This window comes from Gopherus evgoodei, chromosome 10 (assembly GCF_007399415.2).
Source record: "Gopherus evgoodei ecotype Sinaloan lineage chromosome 10, rGopEvg1_v1.p, whole genome shotgun sequence".
Classification (NCBI taxonomy): Eukaryota; Metazoa; Chordata; order Testudines; family Testudinidae; genus Gopherus; species Gopherus evgoodei.
In genome coordinates this window covers 8707152-8728293 of record NC_044331.1, presented here as the reverse complement: position 1 = coordinate 8728293, position 21142 = coordinate 8707152, and the positions used below count along the sequence as shown (strand labels likewise).

At 43.8% G+C, this 21142-nt stretch overlaps 1 protein-coding gene across 2 annotated transcripts in view; it reads right to left on the bottom strand.

Moving 5' to 3' along the window:
* ADAMTS17 (ADAM metallopeptidase with thrombospondin type 1 motif 17) overlaps positions 1 to 21142 on the bottom strand; it is a 265553-nt gene that overhangs the window by 140798 nt on the left and 103613 nt on the right. For both annotated transcript variants that reach the window (XM_030578668.1, XM_030578669.1), the window contains 2 exons: positions 5493 to 5633; positions 2978 to 3128 (listed from right to left, as the gene is read on the bottom strand). In XM_030578668.1, coding sequence (XP_030434528.1) covers positions 2978 to 3128; positions 5493 to 5633 — 292 coding nt within the window. The remainder of the gene's footprint in view (positions 1 to 2977; positions 3129 to 5492; positions 5634 to 21142) is intronic.

The window sequence follows — 21142 nt, the reverse complement described above, 5'->3', positions numbered from 1 at the left end:
TTAACACACATGGTTACCAAAGACAATCTTAAAAATTCAGACTGATGCCAGGCTGACTGCCAAAGTCTGTAGACAGCAGAAACAATAGCTATGAAAGAATGGTGAGCTGCTACATTTTATTTTAATAGGCCATGGAGTCTGAAGTCTAATGATGGCAGCATTAGACTGTAAATTTTGTTCACTGTTTCACTGCTGAACAAAGCACACACGAAGGAAGCAGGACAACCACAGCAGGAAGATCTATTTTGAGTGGAGTTTCGTTTTGGCCTCTCTGGTCAGTGCAGCTTGGGCTGCTGGCAGGGCTTGGGAGTAACGTTACTTCTGCTGCCCCAGTACTATAGAGTTTGGAAGGTATTTGGGGAAGGGGGGAAGAAAAGGGGACAAATCAAAGTGATACAGGCGGGGTGGAATGTTCCAAGGCTCTATGCAGCTATTGTTGATACTTATATTGTTACTCTTTACTATAGGACCTGAATGCCTCTCAGGCAGAAAGCTTCATCAAACAGGAAGATTTTACAACCTTTCCTAAAGATGGTTAGATTCTGGATTCATCTACTGTCCTCTGGAAATTTTCCCAATCATGGGAAATTTTTGAATGCAGGTCTTCCAGTTTGCCCAGCGTAATTCTGGAGCTCAGCTATCTCTTTCTAAAATGTCATAATATAGCTCTCTTTATTAAACGGGAATGTAGACAGGAGACACGTGTAGTCATAAAAAGATTGAGCAGGCTAATTTCCTGAAGTTTATTTCCTTTTTGTAACAAATATTTACTGTCAAATGTTTATTACTTGTACATTTGGATTTTTTAATAATACTTTATTGAATTAAAAATACCACATTACCATTGGCTAGAAGAGGAGACAGCTATGTTTGCCAATAATTTCTATAACTAATGCCAACGACTGGTGCCAATTTTTTTTGGTTCATATTTCCGCAGACAGCTTAGAGACTTACAGTACAAGCATTCTGTTGATGAGGCACGAGAAAGACGAAAGTGAACGTAACAAAACCTTCCAGGATTAAAAAATTAAAGCTGACCATTTCCTATTATGAACTTGTGTTTGCCTGCACTGAAACTCAGCTCATAACTGCTGAACAGCATGCAAATATTACCATGGTTTAATGATGTGTAAAGATAATGGCAAATAATTTCACAGAACGTGAACGTTGAACTCTGAAGCACTCCCACCCTACATTCGTGATCAGAAATACCTACATCTACATAATTCAACTGACCAGTGTTTGCAACTTCCTTTATTCAGCCAAAGCTTGTATAGACTTCTCAGCAGAAATTATTCTATTCTAAAGTCCTTCCAAATATGTACTAAGGTTTCTTTTCTTCTTTTCTAAAGATTTCAAACACTAAGACTAGTAAAGATCCCAAAGACCAACACTACCTGTGCCTAACAGAGAATACTGCCGGATGGTTTGGTACACTGACAGACATACCCTGAATGAGGATTTTCAAGAACTCTGTATTCCTGGATATGCTATTTCAACATGAGAAATGCAGACTAGTTACAGTCAAATGGCACTTCCTAGTGGGGGTGAAACCTCCAGGAATGACAGTTCTTTTCTGCAACAATGCACATAGCAAATATCTACCAAAAGCTGGGTAAGCAGCATGGTATCTGTTTATTTGGAGGTACCTGCATTTTCCTGACTATACCTGGGGTACTCTTTAAGGATCCACATTTTAAAAGCTTGCTTCCAGTCCAGTAGTCCGGATGGCCTGCGTTTCCCTGGTTGATTCAAAAAACACAACCTACCCAGATTTGTTTCTCATTGTTTTCATGTTCTCTGTTACTTAGTTGCCAGATCCAAAGTAAACAAAACAGCAAATGTGAAACTCAGAGTCCTTTCCCAGCACTTGCATGTGTTCGACAGCTTTATTCATTTGGCATTTGGAAACTTCAGTTATAATTGATTATTATTTTCTTTTTTTAATAAGATTAAAGTTTCAGACATTTTTAGAAGTGGAGGGGACAGGGGAGGGGAGGGGAGAGGAGGAAATGATTTACCAAAACATTTTTTTTTTAATATTGCCTAGTTATAAGAGGGTAATGCATGATTCACTCTTGCCACCTAAACTAGGGCTTTGTAGAGCATAACATAGGGTAAAATGCCACTAAATGGTTCTGGTGATAAAATAATCAATTTGATAACAATGCTTAGCACTTTCCATCTGTAGCTATCCTAGCACATAGCCACACATGTGCAATCATAATCCCCACCTAGAATAGGGGTGCAGTTAGGTTAAGTGTCTTGCTCATGGTGATACAGAGAATTAGTGGCAGGGCTGAGAACAGAACCCAGGAATCCTGACGCCCAGTCCCATCCACTAGCTACTGTCTCACACAGCCTCCCCAGCAGATCAGCACAAGACCAGAGCTCCTACTGGTTGGTCAATTGGTTCATACATGAATATTGCTTCACATTAGTCAGAGGTGGCTCCTACCAGCAGCCCTTAAAGAGTCTGGAGTCAGGGTTCGAACCCAAAAGTCCCAATGTTAATCCAAATGATCTAAACCTCTCTAGTCTGCAGAGCTGGGAAGTCTTGTGGGAAGAGGCTCACTCGTGAGACTTCTGCTACATTCCAATTCCAGATGGGCTGGAAATATCATGAGAACAGCCTCTTGCTCAGTATTCTGGCACTCTGACTTCCGTGGGAGTTTTGCCCAAGTGAAAACTGAATACAAACTCAATGAGGACCTCACGACCTGGAACTAGGATTTTAGCTTTATCAGTGTGGGTGGGGTTTTCAAAAGTGCTCAGCGTTGGCCTAGCTCTGTTCTTTCGTCTGAGCCAGTGGGAGTTTTACTGTTGATTTCAACCAGAGCAGGTTAGGCCAACGCGGGGCACTGTTGAAAATCCCACAGTGTATCTCAATTGGAGGCACAGAATCTTTTTATTCTCAATTGACAGCTTTGTTTCCATTACCCACCCTCGCGCCCTTGGGACCCAGGAGAAGCCTTACCTCCATATTCTTACAGAAAGTGGCATTGGTCCCGAATAGGATCTGGCACTGTTCATCGGCGCTGTAGTGCATCCCTGGCAGCTTGTGGGGAAGCCGCAGGGCATACTGGCTTCGGGGGTCTGTTACCAGCAAACAGGTGCTCACCTTGGACCTAAAGAGTACGAGAGTTACACACACCTTTAAGGGGAGGAACTTTGGAACTGGGCTGGTAGATCACTTGCCCAGAGAAGCTGGCTCCTTCCCTTTCACTTGAGATTATGGCGTCTTTGGTCTAAACGGTTGGTATTTTTACCTGCTTATTTTTGAGAGATTTCCACCCAGGAATATCCTTTCTTAAGCAAAGATTCTGACCTGCAGATATTTCTAGTCAGGTTGCTATTATGGGCAGGTGGAGACTGGAGATGCATGAGGTGAGGTCATGCAGTGGTATTTTTGAGGCATTACTCAATAGGGAGAGTGAACAGTGGGACAGATGTGAGACCTGGGAAATGTACAGTGTTCAAATGACTATAAGGAAATGTTGTGTGCAGCTGCGTTGTAGCCGTGTGGGCCCTAGGACTCTCTCTCTAATCTACTGTGAAGTGCCAGAGAGGCAGACCTCTGTGACGGTGAGTGTTAAGTGGGTTTCCTGGAGAATGCCCTAGGGGTGGTTAATGCGAATTCCACAATACCGGTTATGCAAAAACCAAACCTTTTGAAGTTTGCCCTGAGGAGAGGGCCACTGACTGGTGATTGCCTGTTACCGGAGGCCATAGATCAAAGGCCGACACTGTATAAAGAAATAGCTGGACTGTCGCAGACTTGTTATGGTTTTTGATCTGAAACCTGACATGAACTGGTAACCCAGCACAAAACCAACTGAGGGCTTTGAAAGACGGCCAGGCCCCAGAGCCCTATGTTGGAGCTCAGGGTGACCTCTGGTAAGCTTTTAGCCAGGGTGTAGGTCCGTTTGTTATTTTTTGTATATTTTCTCTCTAATACACTTTGCTTTGCGAAGGCTGGTTGGTAACTGATGTGCACTGTTGCAACCTCTGGAGAAAGGTTAACCACAGATGCTGGTCCCTGGTCAGAGCTGATGGGGAAATCAGTGAGATGCAGCAGGACTGCAAGCCTAAACCCATTTGGAGGGAAAGAGATGCAGATCTCTGCCCAAGAGAGGTGATGGCTCAGAGCCTGAAACCTTAGGTAGGTGCTCTTGTGGAAGAGTAGGGGTGTGTGTCAAAGGTGCAATTAACCCTGAAACTGTGACCAATAGCATCTTGGAAGGTTTTTTTAAAACTAAACAGAAGGCAGGAAAGATACTGGACCATGTATATGAGGGTCACTACCAAGTAGTTTAGGAGCTGACAGACTCAGAGTACAGAATCAGACCCTTGTTTTTATCTTGATAGTGTTCCTCTTTAACATAACATTACTGGAGCGCTCATTTTCTGGATAGACTCTTTAACCTCTTTTTTCCCCCCTCTCCCTCTTCCTTTGATCACTGCTAAACTCATTGCTCGGTACAGAGGCTGCATCTCTGATAGTCAAGTGGGTCCAGCACACACTGGTGTTTGTTCCGGTGAATGGTGATCTACGAGCTAGTAGTCAGCTTGCCTTACATTCTTTCTGAATTGCTAAAGAGGATGAACTAAAAACACTGGATGCTGCAGGAAAGGCATTCACGGTGAACTGTTTAAGTTAATGCTCACTTAGGCCTGGTCCACACTACGCTGTTAAACCGATTTTAACAGCGTTAAATCGATTTAATGCTGCACCCGTCCACACTACACTGCTCTTTATATCGATTTAAAGGGCTCTTTAAATCGATTTCTGTACTCCTACAAAACGAGAGGAGTAACGCTAAAATCGATATTACTATATCGATTTAGGGTTAGTTTGGACGCAAATCGACATTATTGTCCTCATTCTTTTACAGTAGCTACCCACAGTGCACTGCTCCAGAAATCGATGCTAGCCTCGGACCACGGACGCACACCACCGAATTAATGTGCCTAGTGTGGACGCGCACAATCGCCTTTATAATATCTGTTTTATAAAATCGGTTTAAGCTAATTCGAATTTATCCTGTAGTGTAGACGTACCCTTAGAGAGGAAAGAATGACACAGAATTAACTCCCTGGGAAATGAGTTCTCTCTGGCTTTCGTAAAATGAATTGTTCTACCAAGGCAGGCTGGCAGAACCGGTCAAATACGGTGGGGTGGGTTTTTTTGTTTTTTTTTTTTGTTTTTTTAAGGGCACTTCCTCCTGTACAACCTAACAGAGTCCTGTCATCACAGGATTCATTCCTAAAGTGGAAGTGAAGTGGGATTCTTTTCAAGAAGCTATCAGTGTGCTGAAATTTGGGGAGGATCAGTTTTCTGCATCTCTGCCAGTATACTACAAAGGAGACAGATTCAGCCTTCCATACAGTGACGGTACACTGCCCTCCCCTGATGTTGCTTTGTGTTTGAATTTCAAATACAATCCCCGTTCTTTGAGGTACAGAATTTTCACTGTTCATCATGTTCTTACTTTAGGAAGTTTTCAAGGTCATCACGGCTGCAGGAAGACCACGAAAGGTCACTGGGGTTCCTGCCCTTCACCCATTCTCCAGACATTATGTGAGATCTTCCTGCGCAGGACAAATGATCATCATCATGGCTCATCCCCAGGCTGTTCGGTTAAAAAAACAAAAAACCACATAGATAAAGCCATACTGCGGGTTTGTCATTTCCCATTGCACCTGGCAATGGGACTCTGATTATCTTATGGGGAACACACTGGAAAATAGAACTAATCAAATAATGCACAATTAATAATTTATCCAATGCAGTTACCTTCTACGTCATAAGCAGATCACAAATTCCTTGAATTTACCTATTCTAGTAGCAATTTTTGTAAAACATTGTTTTGCTCCATGGATTGATAGCAAACACTTCACTATAGGGTCCGCTAGAAATATTCGAAATCCACCAGTGATTTTTAGTGGAGAGATAGCTCTGAGAAGTTATATGCAACTACAACTGTTCCCTGATTAAATGAACCCATAAGTACATCTAGCTGAATTCTTACACACACGGATGCAAAAAGTGATTTCTGGGAATGGTCATGCAATCTGAAATGTGCTTCCCCGTAAAACTCAGTTATTCAAGGGTTCACTGAAAGCAAACGCTCAGAAAGGATGTAGCCTGGCTGAAACACAGAATATCAAAAGGGAGTATTTGTGGAAAATTTTGTATTACTTGCCCAAAACTAGTGAATGAGGTTAACTAAAATCATGTTCAGTAAGGTCAAAAAATACTGAAGTATAATTATTACTAAACATGGAACCAAATTCTGCTCCTGCACCAGTTCAAATCTGGAGTAACACCACTGACATAAAAGGGGTTACTTCAAATTTACAGTAATATTAAATATCTCTATTTCAGCAATCCTTCGACGTCTCCTCCAGAATTAGGGCCCCATTTTGCTAAGTGCTGTACAAATGCATACAAAGACACAATCCCTGCCCCAACCCAATGTAAATGTGAACAACATTTGGCCCATGGTAGTGCATCTAAACAAATAATGCACATTTACACATATTTACACCCACAACTGAGAAATTAAAATATCGCTCACCTGAGGATCTCAAAAGGGCTTCACAAAAACTTTTCCCCCACCATACACCTATGAGGCCACGTATTATTAACAGCGTTTTACAAGAGGGAAAACTCAAGCAAAAGAGAGGATAAGTGACTAGTTCAAGTTCACACAAGTCAGTGGCAGAACCATGCACAGACACCAGAAATCCCCATTTCCAATCCCATCCTCAAACTAGTAGGCCACGTTACCACCCAATGTAGGAGAGAGAATAAGTTCCAGCCTGTTTTGACAAGATTTGATAAGTAACATTTTAAAATCTTAACGTCCTTCCTTTGGTTTCTAAACCCCTCTTAGAATGGGATGGGAATTGGTTTACAGATTTTTGCAAACTATGCCTCACGTGATGTCAAGTGTCACTCAGCTAGCAAAGAAGCAGTCATCAGCATTAGGTTCAGAATTGCCAACTGCAAGTTGATATCTGAAATTTCAGATGATTATCAGTTTATTCCTTAGGAGAAGAGCATCTTATTGTACAAGCTCTTCCAGCTTGCTGGATACAGCAAGATGGCCATTGTTTCCGATCATGATGTTGGACTCCCAATATGCGACATTACTCTACAAATCAGAGTCGCCTGTTTGTTATTATATTCAGTTCTCATTCCCCTGCCTTTGCTTTTCTGCAGTTTTGGGATTCAAATATTCAAAACTTAAATGCAGCATAAATTTCCAGTTCTGATGAACCAAAACCAGCTTCAGCAGCTTGATAATTATGGCTTAGAGTAAACCACAATTTAGGCTATTTTTAGCTTAAAGTGAAAATTACATGGCTGAGTCTATTATTTTAGGTTTATCTTCAGGGATGTTATTATTTCTAACAATGTTACACTTAGCATAATTTTTAGACTCAGAAGCTCATGGTTATGCATGTTTTTTAACCTTTGTGGGTTTTGAACACAGGAAAAATGTTAATGTCAAGCATATTCTGTTTGACACGCACCAATAATTTAACAATCTAGTAGCAACTCTAACTTCTGAAACAGAGGGTGAAATCTGTGCTTTGCTGAACTCAATGGGAGTTTTGCAACTGACGTCAACGGAAGCCAGGATTTCACCCAAGATGGCTTATCCATGTTATCTCTACAAACAAATAAATAAAAATACATCTTAACACAAATTATGAGGGCAGAGCCAGCACTACTCTTCTATTGCAACTTGTCTCCTACAAAACTTGCAGTCTTGGGAAATGAGAAAGGAAGATTTTAATGTGATAAAAGCAAGTAAATAAAACATTGGAAAGATTACTTCAGTCCCACAGAGACACGGTGATCTTCCGCAATATTGACTTAGAAAAGGAAACTGAATGTTTGCCTTCATTCTTTGGCCCATCTGGGTCACAAGTCAATACATTCCCAGTATATTTTCATAGAGCAAGAATCTTCTTCTTTCATAAGGCTGGTGTAGAACAGCAACTACAATTTCACCTGAAGTTGATGGAGCCAGATGGTTACATCAGGAGTAGCAGAATGTATTGCAGTGATGCCTTCTTCATTTTTATAAATTGGGCAGTAGGTGGGGATATGTTTGATGGTCTGTCGTGGGGAGCCACACTCGCATGCCAGGGAATCCTTGATTTTCCATTTGTACCTTAGATGTCTGCATCTATCATGGTTGGTTCGGATTTGGTTCAGAGTTGACCAACAAAGGTCAAACCCAGGAACCTTCTGTGTCGGATCCGTCACAAAGCACTTATTTTTAAAGTCTTGTTTAGCCCAATCTGCTTTCCAAGCCGCCTCCTAAACATAGCCCGATTGCATGAGGCTAAGCGAATGTTCCCAGAAAGATTGAGAACCACTGGTCTAAAACACACTGATCCATGTACTGCTTATCTGAGATTAGAATCTGGCCCTTTCTGAGTTCCATTCACCTGGGTAAAGTCTGCTAAATCACTGAATTGCCACAAAGGCAAAAAGGTCCATCATTGCTAGCTTATCGGAAAGGAATGACTGAGTTTTGGCCACAGGTAACTCTACACAGACCTTTTCTGTAACTGGTGTTCACTGAGATGTGTTGCTCATGTCCATTCCACAGTAGGTGTGTGTACTCGCCACATGCACTAGTGCCAGAAGTTTTTCCCTTAGCAGTATCCGTAGGGGACCAGCTCTGGTGCCCTCTGGAGTGGCGCACACATGGCACAGTATAAGGGATGCTGCCAGCTCCTCCCCACTCTCAGTTCCTTCTTGCCTGAAACTCAGTGGGGAAGGAGGGATGGTTATGGAATAGACATGAGCAACGCATCTCGAAGAACACCAGTTAGGAAAAAGGTAACTGTCTTTTCTTTGAGTGCTTGCTCATGTCCATTCCCTATTAGGTGACTCTAAAGCAGTACTCCTAGATGCGGGTAGGAGTTCATGGACATGTAGATAGCAACACAGCTCTGCTGAACCCACTGTCGACTCAGGGCTGCTGAGTGATGGCGTCATGAGAGGTAAACGTGTGGACCGAGGAACACGTTGTGGCTCAACAGACGTCCTGGATAGGGATGTGCGCCAGGAAGGCTGCAAAGGAGGCTCTGACAATTGGCAGCGGCAGAACTCCTGTCAGGTTGTAACAGGTCCTTATGCATGAGGTGACCCAACTGGAAATCCTCTGAGGACACCGGAAGGCCCTTTATCCTGTCAGCTGTAGCAATGAAGAGTTGAGTCGAGTTATGGAAAGGCTTGGTACATTCTAAGTAAAAAGCCAAGGTCCTTTGGATGTCCAGTACATGAAGACGTCTCTCCTCCTGGTCTTGTGTGCTTTGGGACAGAACACTGGGAGGAAGATGTCCTGGTTCCTATGGAAGGTAGACACGACCTTTGGCAAGAAGGACAGGCGGGGCTACAGCTGAACTTTGTCTTTGTAGAAGACAGTATACGGTGATTCTGAGGTTAAGGCTTTAATTATAGAGACCTGTCTTGCTGACATCACCGCCACCAGGAATGCGACCTTCTATGACATGTGGGAAAAGGAGCAGGAACCCAGCGATTCAAAGGGTGGGCCGGTGAGCCTAGAGAGGACCAAGTTAAGATCCCACTGTTGGACAGGAGCCCGTACCTGCGGGAAGAGTCTCGAGCCCTCTCAAGAAACTGACTCATGTCATGGGAAAACACCATCGGTCTTTGGATTGGTGGGTGAAAAGCAAAGATGGCCACGAGATGCACTCTAATGGAATAGTGTGCCAGGTCCTGGTTCCTCAAATGGAGCAAGTAGTCCAGGACAGCCTGTATGGAACAACACAAGGGAGAGATGCCACACTTGGACGCCCAGCGGGAAAACCTCATCCACTTGGCCAGGTAAGTCAGTCTGGTTGAGGGCTTCATACTTCCCAGGAGGACCTGTTGGACTCCTTCTGAAAAGGTCCGCTCCTCCAGGTTCAGCCACACAGCACCCACACCGAAAGGTGGAGGGACTTGAGGTTGGAGTGTAGGAGCTGACCAGGCTCCTGTGATGGCAGGGGCCAGGAAGGACCCACTGTCAAGCTCATATTGAACCAGTGCTGGTGAGACCATGCTGGGGCAATCACGACAGCCTGTGCTTTGTGTCTCTTGATCTTTGCCAGGACTCTGCTGCTGAGTGGAATCAGAGGGAACTCATACATCAGGCTCCTCGACCATGACAGGAAAAAGGCATCGGAGAGAGAGCCTTTGCTCAGACCTTGCCGAGAACAGAACCAGTGTCATTTCCTGTTCTGGCTGGTGGCGATCAGGTCAACTTGGGGAGTTCCTCACCTTTGGAAGATCATGGAGATGACCTCCGGGTGGAGCAACCACTCATGGCAAGAGGAGAAGTCCCTGTGGAGCTAGTCCACCAGCGTATTCTTGAAGCTGGGAAGGTGATAAGCTTCCAGGTGGATTTCGTGGCTAATGCAGAAGTCCTACAGACAGAGTGCCTCTGACAGAGAGCCGATGATCGTGCTCCCTCTTGCCCGTTGATGTAGAACATTGAGGCTGTACTGTCTGTCAGGACTCATGCCACTCTGCCTGACAGGTGGGGCAGGAAGACTCCACATGCCAGCCTGACTACTCGGAGCTCTTTGACATTAATGTGCGACTTCACCTCATCCGGGACTACTGGCAGGATGGCATGCCTGGAGTTCCTCATGTGGAGTGAGGCCAACAGTGACTCGATGGTGAGGGAAGACCATACAGACGGGCAGGAACTGAATTTTCCATTTTGCAGAAAACAATGTGATTTTGAATTTTTTTCCATTCTAAAGCACAACAAAAAAGTCAACATTTCCCACAAAATGAAATTCTGGAAAAAAAAACAAACGTTCACATCAAAACATTTCATTCTGATACCGACTTTTTAGAATTTTGTATGGTAATAATATAAATAAAACCGAAGTCGTTTGGAACAGAAAATCAAAATGTGCCATTCTGAAAAGATCAGAACAGAACATTATGGGAATGTTCCATTTAGAGTTGGGGATTTTTTAATTAAATTTCATTGAAAATTGACGTTTCCAATGAAACATTTAGCTTTCAACAAACTGACATTTTCCGACAGAAAAATGTTCCCTTGGGAAATGTCTAACCAGCTCAAAAAGACAGTAAGGAGACAGTAAGCTGAGGGATGTTGAACAGTAAGGGAATGAGGAGAGGTAGGAAAGGGAGCCCTTTCCCCTGCAAGGAGACTGTAGTGAGTCAGGAACATAAACCAACGTAGGTGAGAGCGGGAGCAAGACGTGTTTGTAACTCTCACTTGTGCTGTGCCAGTCATTACACTGTAACGACCAGGAATCTGCCTATGATGGGCTCCAGAGGGCGCCAAGCAAACTGAAGACTCTAATGAGAAATAATAAACATAATAAATAGGACAATAAATAGGACAATTTAGAGTGGCATATACGCTACAACATGGCTGCAAAGAGAGAGGAATGCCCGTTTCGGCAGAGTCCCTCTCTAAACTGTTCTCATGCAAGTGTACCCAGGATATTGTGCCAAATCAAATCCAGGGCTCCACAGTGTGTGTGCGTGTGCGCACACATGTGTGTGTGTGTGTGTGTGTGCGCGCGCGCGCACGTGTGCGTCTGCAGCTCCCAGGGAGGGATTCTGATTAAGTTGGCCAGAATCCCTCCTGGGGCTTTCCACTGCACTGGGCTCATCCTCAAACTCTCCAGCATAGACCATGGTTTACAGGTAAAAATCTAGCCCTGAAATAGCAAAACATATGGTCGCATAAGCAATCCTTTAAACTGATATCCTGGGAGCCAAAAAGCTGTTTCAATCAAGGCAGACACGTTTGTTTACTAAAACCTGTTTTCCCGACAACACTCTGCCTAAGCCAGGATGTGGTCAGCTTTTCACTACAACGTGTGAGGAACTGGGTTTCACCTGAAGCCATTCAGCCAAGATATATTTTAGCTCTCTCATTAACTTTTATTTATTTACTCTTAGCATATGTTGAAAATGGGATCTTTTCTTTGGAAAAAACACGAGTAGCAGTTACTAATTAATAATAAAATGAAAGACAGGAATGTCCTAATGTATTTTTAAAAAAAAAACTGATTGCATTTGGGAAGTTTCTCTAAGGGAATTGCAGAGGTTAAAATTCATTAAATTTCAGCTTCAGTTCTGCAGTGTATATGTAAAATCCCCATACAGAATGATTCAAAACCAAGATCGCTTTGACGTTTGGGGGGTTTTGTATTTTTTTCTGGAATTTATTTATTTATTTGAAATTGACATTTGTGGAGAAATCCAAAATTTTAAACAGCAACTGTTTAGCAAGTTCTAGGCACAAAGGGCTAGATTCTCAGCTGGTGTAAATCAATGGAGTTCCATTGAAGTCAGTAGCGCTATGGTGATTTACACCAGCTCGGGATCTGGCTTCATGGCTCCAAAGCAACTGCTTCTAACCTTTCCGCACTGGTTTTCTAGGAGAATACAAGTCCACGACACCTTTGGAGACTGCTTTAATTGGCACTGGGAAACTTTTCCCAGCAGTTACTCTACCTTACAATGACTCACTTGAGGAACGGATTAAATGACCAGTGACCTAAAGTACTAAGGCATACCCCACATGCTCACACACTAGTTTCTGAAGTTTAAGCGTTCCCAAGTACATCAAAGGGAAGGATTCCTAAACACGTAGTAAATATAATGCCATGCTGGTTCTTTTCACTAATGACTAGCTCCACTTTCTTTTTAATAGAAATAAATTGGGGAGAGCGAAGAGGGGGAGGCTCTGTGTGTTCATAGCTAATCAGCAGTGCAAGTGCTGACTCAGTATTCTGCATTTCCTTTGTAAGCAACTAATCTTACCTGCTATTCAGACTTCACAGGGAATTAGAAGTAGTTAATTTGTCCAATGAAATATTTTGCAGAGGGGGTTCTACTTTTAAATGAACAGAAACCTCTTTAAAACAGAGATAATAAATGCGGTTTCAGTATGAAAAGAGACTATTAAAATGGCTCCATATTACTCAACAGCTCTGCCCCTTGTGTGTACTCAGAGTCACATCTCGCTAATTTATCACCAAAAAGTAAAACATTTGGTGCACATTATTCTTGTTAGCATTGCAGAACCAGTACAGCTTTGTGAGATTGAGCTAGATTCAACTCTGGATCATGGATCAGCACACAACTGCTTAACCAAGTTCTATATACAGAGCGAAATTCGGTCTTCAGTTACACGTCCTAACTCTTGGGTTTGCTCAGAGTGAAGCACAATGGGGGGCTGATTGTGAACGGGGCCTCTAGGCACTCTATGACCCCAATAATAAGACAATAGGGGTGCCCTGGGTAGTGGAGTTTGGCCTACAGAATAATTATTGCTGGCAAGGATGCATGAGCCCAGAAAGAAGCAGACTGACTTTTATAACCCAGAACCAGCAGTTATAAAAAATGATAACTCTGCAAATTTCATCAGGAATCACAAAACTTCAACTTGTCTATTTTACAATCATGTTAAAAGTAACGGAACTTTCCATCCTATTACAAAATCAACACCTCTCAAAAGTTTACACCATATTCTGTGTTATATACTGCAGTCTATGGTGAAGTGTTGTGCAAGTGGTCAGAGCAGAAGAGTGGGAGGCAGGACTCCAAAGTTCCATTCCTGGCCTCTTCCACCAGCTTGTCACGTAACCACAGTTCTCTAAGTGTGATTAATTTGAGTTTGTTTTCCCCGTAGCAATACTAAACGAACGCACTTGTTTTATTCTAGTCACTCGTCGACATTCTCCTCTAAGCGGTTAGTAGAGCTCAACTGCACATCTTGTTTTTCCCTGGTGCATTTTCCAAAGATTCCAGTTATTCTTTAAAAACCTGAGCCAAAACCCATCAAACCAGTGGAAAGGCTCCCACTGACTTCAATAGGGTTTGGATCAGACTCTAAAGTTCTTAAGAGCATGCACACAAGTGCTCATTAGAACCACTCTGGCTCTCAATAGCTTTCCTATTAAAAGCTTGGCATCTGAGACTTAAAATAATGCCGGGGGTCAGTGAGAGGAACTAACTTAAGTGATGGTTTACATGTTTTTGAACAGCTGTAACTTTGCAGTTGATAATAGGCTATTTGAGAACTTCCTATGATTATTTCCACTCATTCCTCTCTGACATGGCAAGGCCGGAGACATGGAGAAGAGATGAAAGTTCGATAGAAATGTGCTGTCAGCAAGTACAAATTGTTGGAAGGGGAAGGGGACTAAGTGGGAAAACTGTGACCAAAGGAAGGCGGGAAAAATTAGTTGGGGGCAAACACCAGGAACTTCCACACACTGTCAGCTTCAAACAAGGGCTTCAACAAGGTGGTAGTCAAAGCTTCTTCATGTCTTCTCCATGCAAACCAAACCCTTCCATTTGTAGGCAAGTAAATTAGGGTCAGCTAGATCCTAATTAGGTTTCGAAATAAACAACACTCGAGGCTAGCCAGCCGTTTTCCTATTCATTTATGAAATCTCTGCCTTATACTCACTTAACTCTTTGCATTTAGGAAATTAGCCTCAGATTTCTCCTTGTCTAAAAAGAACAAGGAAACAGGGTCCCAAGAGGTCTCCAAACTACTAACAATGGAATCAGATTGTGATATTCCTCCCCTTTTGCTCCCACTGCTGGATGCAGCTGCCAAGACGGCAGTGGCAGCTCCTCTCAGCTCCAGAAACCAGCTAGGTCTGGGAAGTGGGGCAGACCAACCACCCAAGAGTGGAGGGCTCACCACCAGGGAAGGTCAGGTAAGAAGAGAAGATGGGATAGGAGTTCTGGGAGAGTTCGGCTCATGGGGAGGGGGAGGCAGGAGCTCCAGGAGTGTCAGGCTGGTGTAGGGGAGCACCCAATGACCTGTCGCCCCCAGCTGCAAAGCTGGCTCTGCCAATGATTCTTGACTGATCATCGGAAAGTGTATTTTGTCTCCCTACATTTTATAACACAAGGATTTTATCTTCAAGACTGCAGTAGAGTGCCAAGAGCTGTGTGCAGTACTGCAAGTTGCACAAATCTGAGGATCTCCAAGCCCTTCCTCCAGAAAACCCCAAGACCCAGGTGGCCATAACCTCACAATGAGTACTTGATATTAACCGCAGTCACTATGTTATCCCATGAGATTTCTGGTGAGATCCTGGGTTGGACTATATTGCTGCAAATCAATGACGCCTTGGGGACCTGAGGTTTACCACCACCACACAACCACAGAACACCCGGGGGTACTGTAGTGTGTCTCCATGTCTATTTCAGTGTGTGAGTGAGGTAGGAGGGGAGCAGTGCCAGATAGAAAGCATCGGGAATGAAATCCTCTACTTATCCAAAGGAAGCATACAACATGAGCAATTGCAGGGCAAAGTTTCCCCCATACTGCTTCTCAACGTGGAGTGGTCATCACTAGGGTATGAAAGGAGAGCCATATCCATGGCCTGACCAATCCTTGGCCTCTCTTGTGCCCATAAAGGTGCCAGTTGTGGTGACGGGTTTTGTGATGTGCATGCCTGTTCATTGGGATCTGAGACAGGGTCATCACATTCAAGTTAATCAGTGCAAGATGGGGACAAGTTAGTGGCTCAGGAAAAGGATGCACTCACAAAGTAACCGACGAGAAGCAAAACCAGCTACAGTGGCAAGAAGAGAGTTCAACTGAGAGTTGGGCAGAAGGGGAAAAAATCTAGGGAGAGCACACGGAGTTAGTGGAGCTGCGATGGAGGTAATAGAAGAACATGAGCAACCTGCTTGCAAGAAAAGCGACTGTTAGGACCACTGAATTAATTAAAAGGTTTTCACCTCTTGTTTCTTACATCTAAATACAGGCGCTTAAATCAAATGTAACTCATCAATGGAACCTGTCAGGAGGTGCCTTGGGGAAGCTGGAGGGAACTGACACCTATTTAAACCTTATTAATTAGCTGCAAAGAGCCATTTTGTATGTATGGGAGCTGGGGCCAAGGTCTTCAGGAGGGGTGGCTGAGCTTTTGTTGTTTTTTTAAATCAAAAGAGACACCATCTTAAGGGAGCCATGATTACTGACGCTTGTTTTCCTAACCAAGTTTACATCACTCTGCAATAATGAAGTAACCAGACCTTTTATATGGTTATCTACTCATCAAACAGCCAAGAAGTCAGCAACAGAGAGTGAGAACACACACCTGCCAATGGTGAATTGCTGCATGGAAAGCCATGGTTTATTCAGCTGCATGACAGATCCTGCCCTTTATTATATGTTTTTCATTGCAAAAGAATGAGGTCTTTTGACATGGAAGCTGGAAGGCAGCATGTGATGCAAAAACCTGATATAGCACTCACTGGGGCCAGGCCTGGTAGGTATTTTACAGAGGTGCCAAAAATACCCCCCTGCTCTTCCAGTCCTGGGTCTCTCTGCTAGAGCCTGATCCAAATCCCATTAAAGTCAATGACAGTCTTGCCATTGATTTCAATGCACTTTGGATCAGGGTCCTAAAGAACAGGATTAAACATCTTGTGATCTTCTCCCTAGCAATGCTATCTTGTGTCTGAACTACTGTCCATTTCTTCAGTGGACAATGGCTCCTGTGATCCCCACTATAGCATCAGTCTCAGATGATAAATCCTTGTCTTCTTGGCAAGGCAGCCAATCCACAGCAGGGTGGGCAATGCTTCCGGTACCCACAAACCTCGGGGCATGTTTGAGGAAGCTCCTACAGGCACTTAAAATATGTAATTTCAGTGGAATGCTTATGAGTCTAGATGCAGCAGAAGCAGATTGCAAGCTCTCTGAAGAATGGACATGCACTGGGTTTGATCTTTTCCCACGAGGCGGCTCTCCTAAGAACTTGTCCAGGGCAGCTGGTAAGCAGCAGTGTGAAAGTGAAAGAGCCAGCTGCCAGGAGTATAGGAATGGGTAGCCCCAGTCGAAGACAGCTATGGACAGCTAAAGTCCACCTGACCTTTGTGAACAGTTATGTTTGCAGATGGAAACTCTTCACGGATGAGGTATGGTTTTTTCAGGGAAACACTGCTCCTTTCTGATGATCTAAGTCAGTGGCTCCCAAACTCTTTTCCTCCAAGGACCCCTTCAGCATCTGACTAAATTTTCTGGACCTCTTTCATTTCCAGTATTACCGGACCACCACTACCACCAGGGTAACCTCTCATGCTACTACGCTGCTTCAACTACCCTTACCCAACTTATCCAGGAAGAACATACCTCTTCTCAGGCCCTTCCAACGCCGGTTAGGACAGAGGTGGAATAATGGATTTCCTCCTGGAAAGGTGACGAGCTCGACAACCGCACAGTGGCTACACACCTGCCTATGGGGACAATGGATGCCTTCAAAATACCAGAGATGGAGTGATGCATACCCTCTCCTGGAGCTGAGGAGAGGACTTGCCAGCTGGGGCCTTTTCCCCACTTCACTGACCACAGAGCAAGGATAGGTTGGAAACTGGACCTACATTGTTTATAAAAAAACAATTTCAAACTTTCACACTGATAAGGATTAACCAGCTTTCCATTCCAGCCCACTGCTTATTGCTGGCAGCGCAGCCTGTACCTCATGCAGCATATAGATTCGTGGCCCATGTACACCTGCCTCCTGCTCTGTGGGACTCTCCTCTGCATAGTAGCCATAGTATCCATTCTCTCGGATACTATACATTCCCATTGCCTTTGCTGTGATGTTTATTACCTGCCTGCAGGAAAGAAGCAGCAGATCTTTGTTACGCAATTTTCATACACAGCTGACTGTACCGATACCAACATTAATAACAGTGGATTGTTTCAGTGGCTGGATTTTGTAGATTTTATAGAGAAAAATAAATAATATACTAATTGCGATGTTTGCAAGAGCAGCTTCTAGCTCAGCAAACCCCAGCAGGCCCAGGACAGGTTTCTCTTTAGCAGATGTTGTCTATAGTTCATAAGGATCCAGTCATGATCATGGCTCATTTGTGGATGTACTGGGAGGTGCACAGCCAAACACAAGACTAGCGACAGACTCTGTACACTACCTTAGTGACTAAGATAACATCTGGAAAGCTGTTACTCAATGCAAAGCTCTCCTTCCCCATCTCCCTTCGACATAGCTCTCTCTTTCATCCAAGTCAAGCTGGGGCAGCAGCGACTGATTCCAACCTGTGGTGTCACTAAACATCTGCCAAGTTCCCACTCCTTCACAGGAGAGATTTCAATGACAGACAGTGCACAGTGAGCGGGAATGGACCAGAGCACTAGCGGGTTGGTAGGAGGAGACGTAGGTTGTGACTTTCTCTGACAGGCAGGACTGTTGTGCACCAATCACAGTCCTGTCTGCAGAAAGCACCCAGATAGCATTGGGTGAGTTAGAGGGACTAAAGCAAAGATTTCAGCATGTCTGCTACACGTTCGATATCCTAGAATGGCTCAATGTGGGTGAGAATGAGGCCGATTCAGATTTGGAAAACCCGAAACTGCAATGTTTGCTCCACCAGAAAGTGCAAAGCCAAGGATTCAGTAAGTGTCAGCTGGATGGCCCAGGTGCTATCTGCCCTAGGGGAAGCCCCATGGATATATATATATTAGGGCATTTGTTTTAAAAAGCCCCATAACGAGTCTCATGGATGCCTCTAGTCAGCCAAGTCAGTTCTGAGGGTAAACTCCAGACAGGGCCATGCAACACCAAACCTGTTAACAAGGGAAGTGCTCACAGAGGGGAGAGCGGTGCAAATATATTTTCCAACTACGCACAACAGAGAAACAACAAATGTTCTGCTCCCGACACCGAGAGAGAAGCAGGAGTCAGAAATGTTGGATGCATTCCATCCTGGGAGAATTCTTCACGTATGGAGATGGACATGGGGAGACAAGCAGAATCCGAGGAGAAAGAGTGAATAATTGTGGGTAACTAGTGGAACAGCCCCTGCAGATGAAGAGTCAGAGAACTGCTTGAGAGGCAGTGGACATGTATGTTAAATTGTCCTCAGCTTCATATATATCAGGGGTTCTCTACCTTTTTCTTTCTGAGGCCCCCCCAAACGTTATAAAAACTTCGCAGCCCACCGCTGCCACAATAACTGCTTTTCTGCATCTAAAAGCCAGGGCCGGTATTAAAGGGAAGCAAGAGGGGCAATTGCTCAGGGCCCCATGCCACAGGGGGCACCGTGAAGCTAAGTGGCTCAGCCTTCTGCTGGAGCCCCAGGTGGCAGGGCTCAGGGCCCCACGCTTTACCTCCTTGCAGACTTCAGCTTTCTGCCCTGGGCCTCAGCAAGTCTGGTCCTGCTTGGCGGCTCCCCTGAAACCTGCTCGCAGCCCCCCAGGGGGCCCTGGACCCCGGGTTGAGAACCACTGGTATATACCATGTATGCCTGTCTAGCTGAGGAGGCATGTGGAGGCTTCTTCAGATGCAAGCGCATATACTATATGGCAAACCACTTTTAGGCCATTTCTTTCACTCTTCCCAGCATTCCTAGGGCTGGCTGTCAATCACCAAGGGCTGCTGACTCAGCACAATGAAAGAGGATGTCCACACTGGATGCATTTCCTACACTGACCCACCGAGATGAAAGCTGTTTGTGCTGACCCAAACCAAACTTAAGAGAGAGAGAAAAGAAAAGGGGGGCGAGGTGCGCTGAGGCAGAGCTTGCTTTTTTTTTTTTTTTTTTTTTTTTTGTTACAAGCACACAGAATATGTATTTTTTTCAACCCAAAAGAGCTTGCCTGCCAGGTGTGTACTCCCACATTCTGCTAGGTCTAGTTATAATCCACCAAATATACTGCAGGCCAAGTCTCCAGGAACAAAACTGCTTCAGCTGGAGATATCTGCAAGCAGGGCCGTCCTTAGGATTTATGGGGCCCTACGCAGTATTATTAAACTGGTGCCCCTATGCCGGATGGCAGCCCAAGCTCACAGCCTGGTGGGGGAGGGGGAGGAGGGACTTGACAGCAAAGGATAATGAGATGCCCAGCCTGCCTCATGGTGGCGGAGAGTCAAGTTCCCCGCAGAGACTTCCATGCACTCTCCCTCATGCAGAATGGACATGAAGAAAGTACCTAACTAAAAGCACTAAAATTTGGGAATAAAAAATGTCAGTCACAGGTTTTTTGATATGCCCTGAAGTTTGTCAGAGATTTATTTGCAAAAACTTCATAGTAAGGGTGAGTCAGCTGTCCTGCTGAATACATCATTACATATAATGGAATAAATGATGCAGCTCTTCTCTGTTTTACATTTTCTTCATCAGTATTTCTAAATTGAATTTATATTTTAAATGTACTCAAATCTTAAGCCAGCATTCCAGATTACTACATATTTAACTCACTGAAACAAAGACATTCTTTTAAATTAATCAGAGAGGTTTAGTGTGTTCATAACAATGTTCATTGCTTTTAGAAAAAGGGAACAGTAATTTACTTTGTGTGATCTCCATAACAAGAGACATGGTTATGAAATTTCACCAACTTTAAAAAAATATGTTTCCAAAGATTTTAGGTATAACAAGGATTTTGTCTTACTAAGGTACTGATTTTGCTGGAGGGTTCTTTTAAAACTAGTTTGTCGAATAGTCAGAAGTAAAAAAGGGAACTCTTTGTCCAGCTGTCTGGAAGGGAAGGACTGTTGTCCCTTTAAGGGGTCTCTTCAGTGGGGAGTGGGGGGAGAGGTGGTGAAGGGATGGACAGAAAGGACAGGAAAACTTGGAAGCACTTTTTTTTTTTTAACTATAGTAATTAAAATGTGTATTTTAGATAAGGGAGGTCTTTTGAAGGATTTATTTAAAAAACTATGTGTGAAGATCCACACATTTAAGGCTAAAGATGATTGTGCATCTAAAACTCTATGCAAGCATTTTTTAGAAATGTGATTTTATAATCTTCACTAGCTCACTAATGAAATATTTTTAAAGCAAATTTTAAACTAAGGTCCTGTAGACTGACATGTTCTGTATAAATATTACATTAATGCACAACTGTTTTTGTCAGTAAAGTCAGAAACTGACGGTATAAAAATTTATTTGGGCATAAGCTTTCGTGGACATCTGATGAAATGGGTTCTAGTCCACAAAAGCTTATGCCCAAATAATTTGTTAGTCTTTGAGGTGACACAAGGACTCGTCCTTGTTTTTGCTGATACAGACTAAGGGTATGTCTACATCTACAATTTTGCAGCGCTGGTTATTACA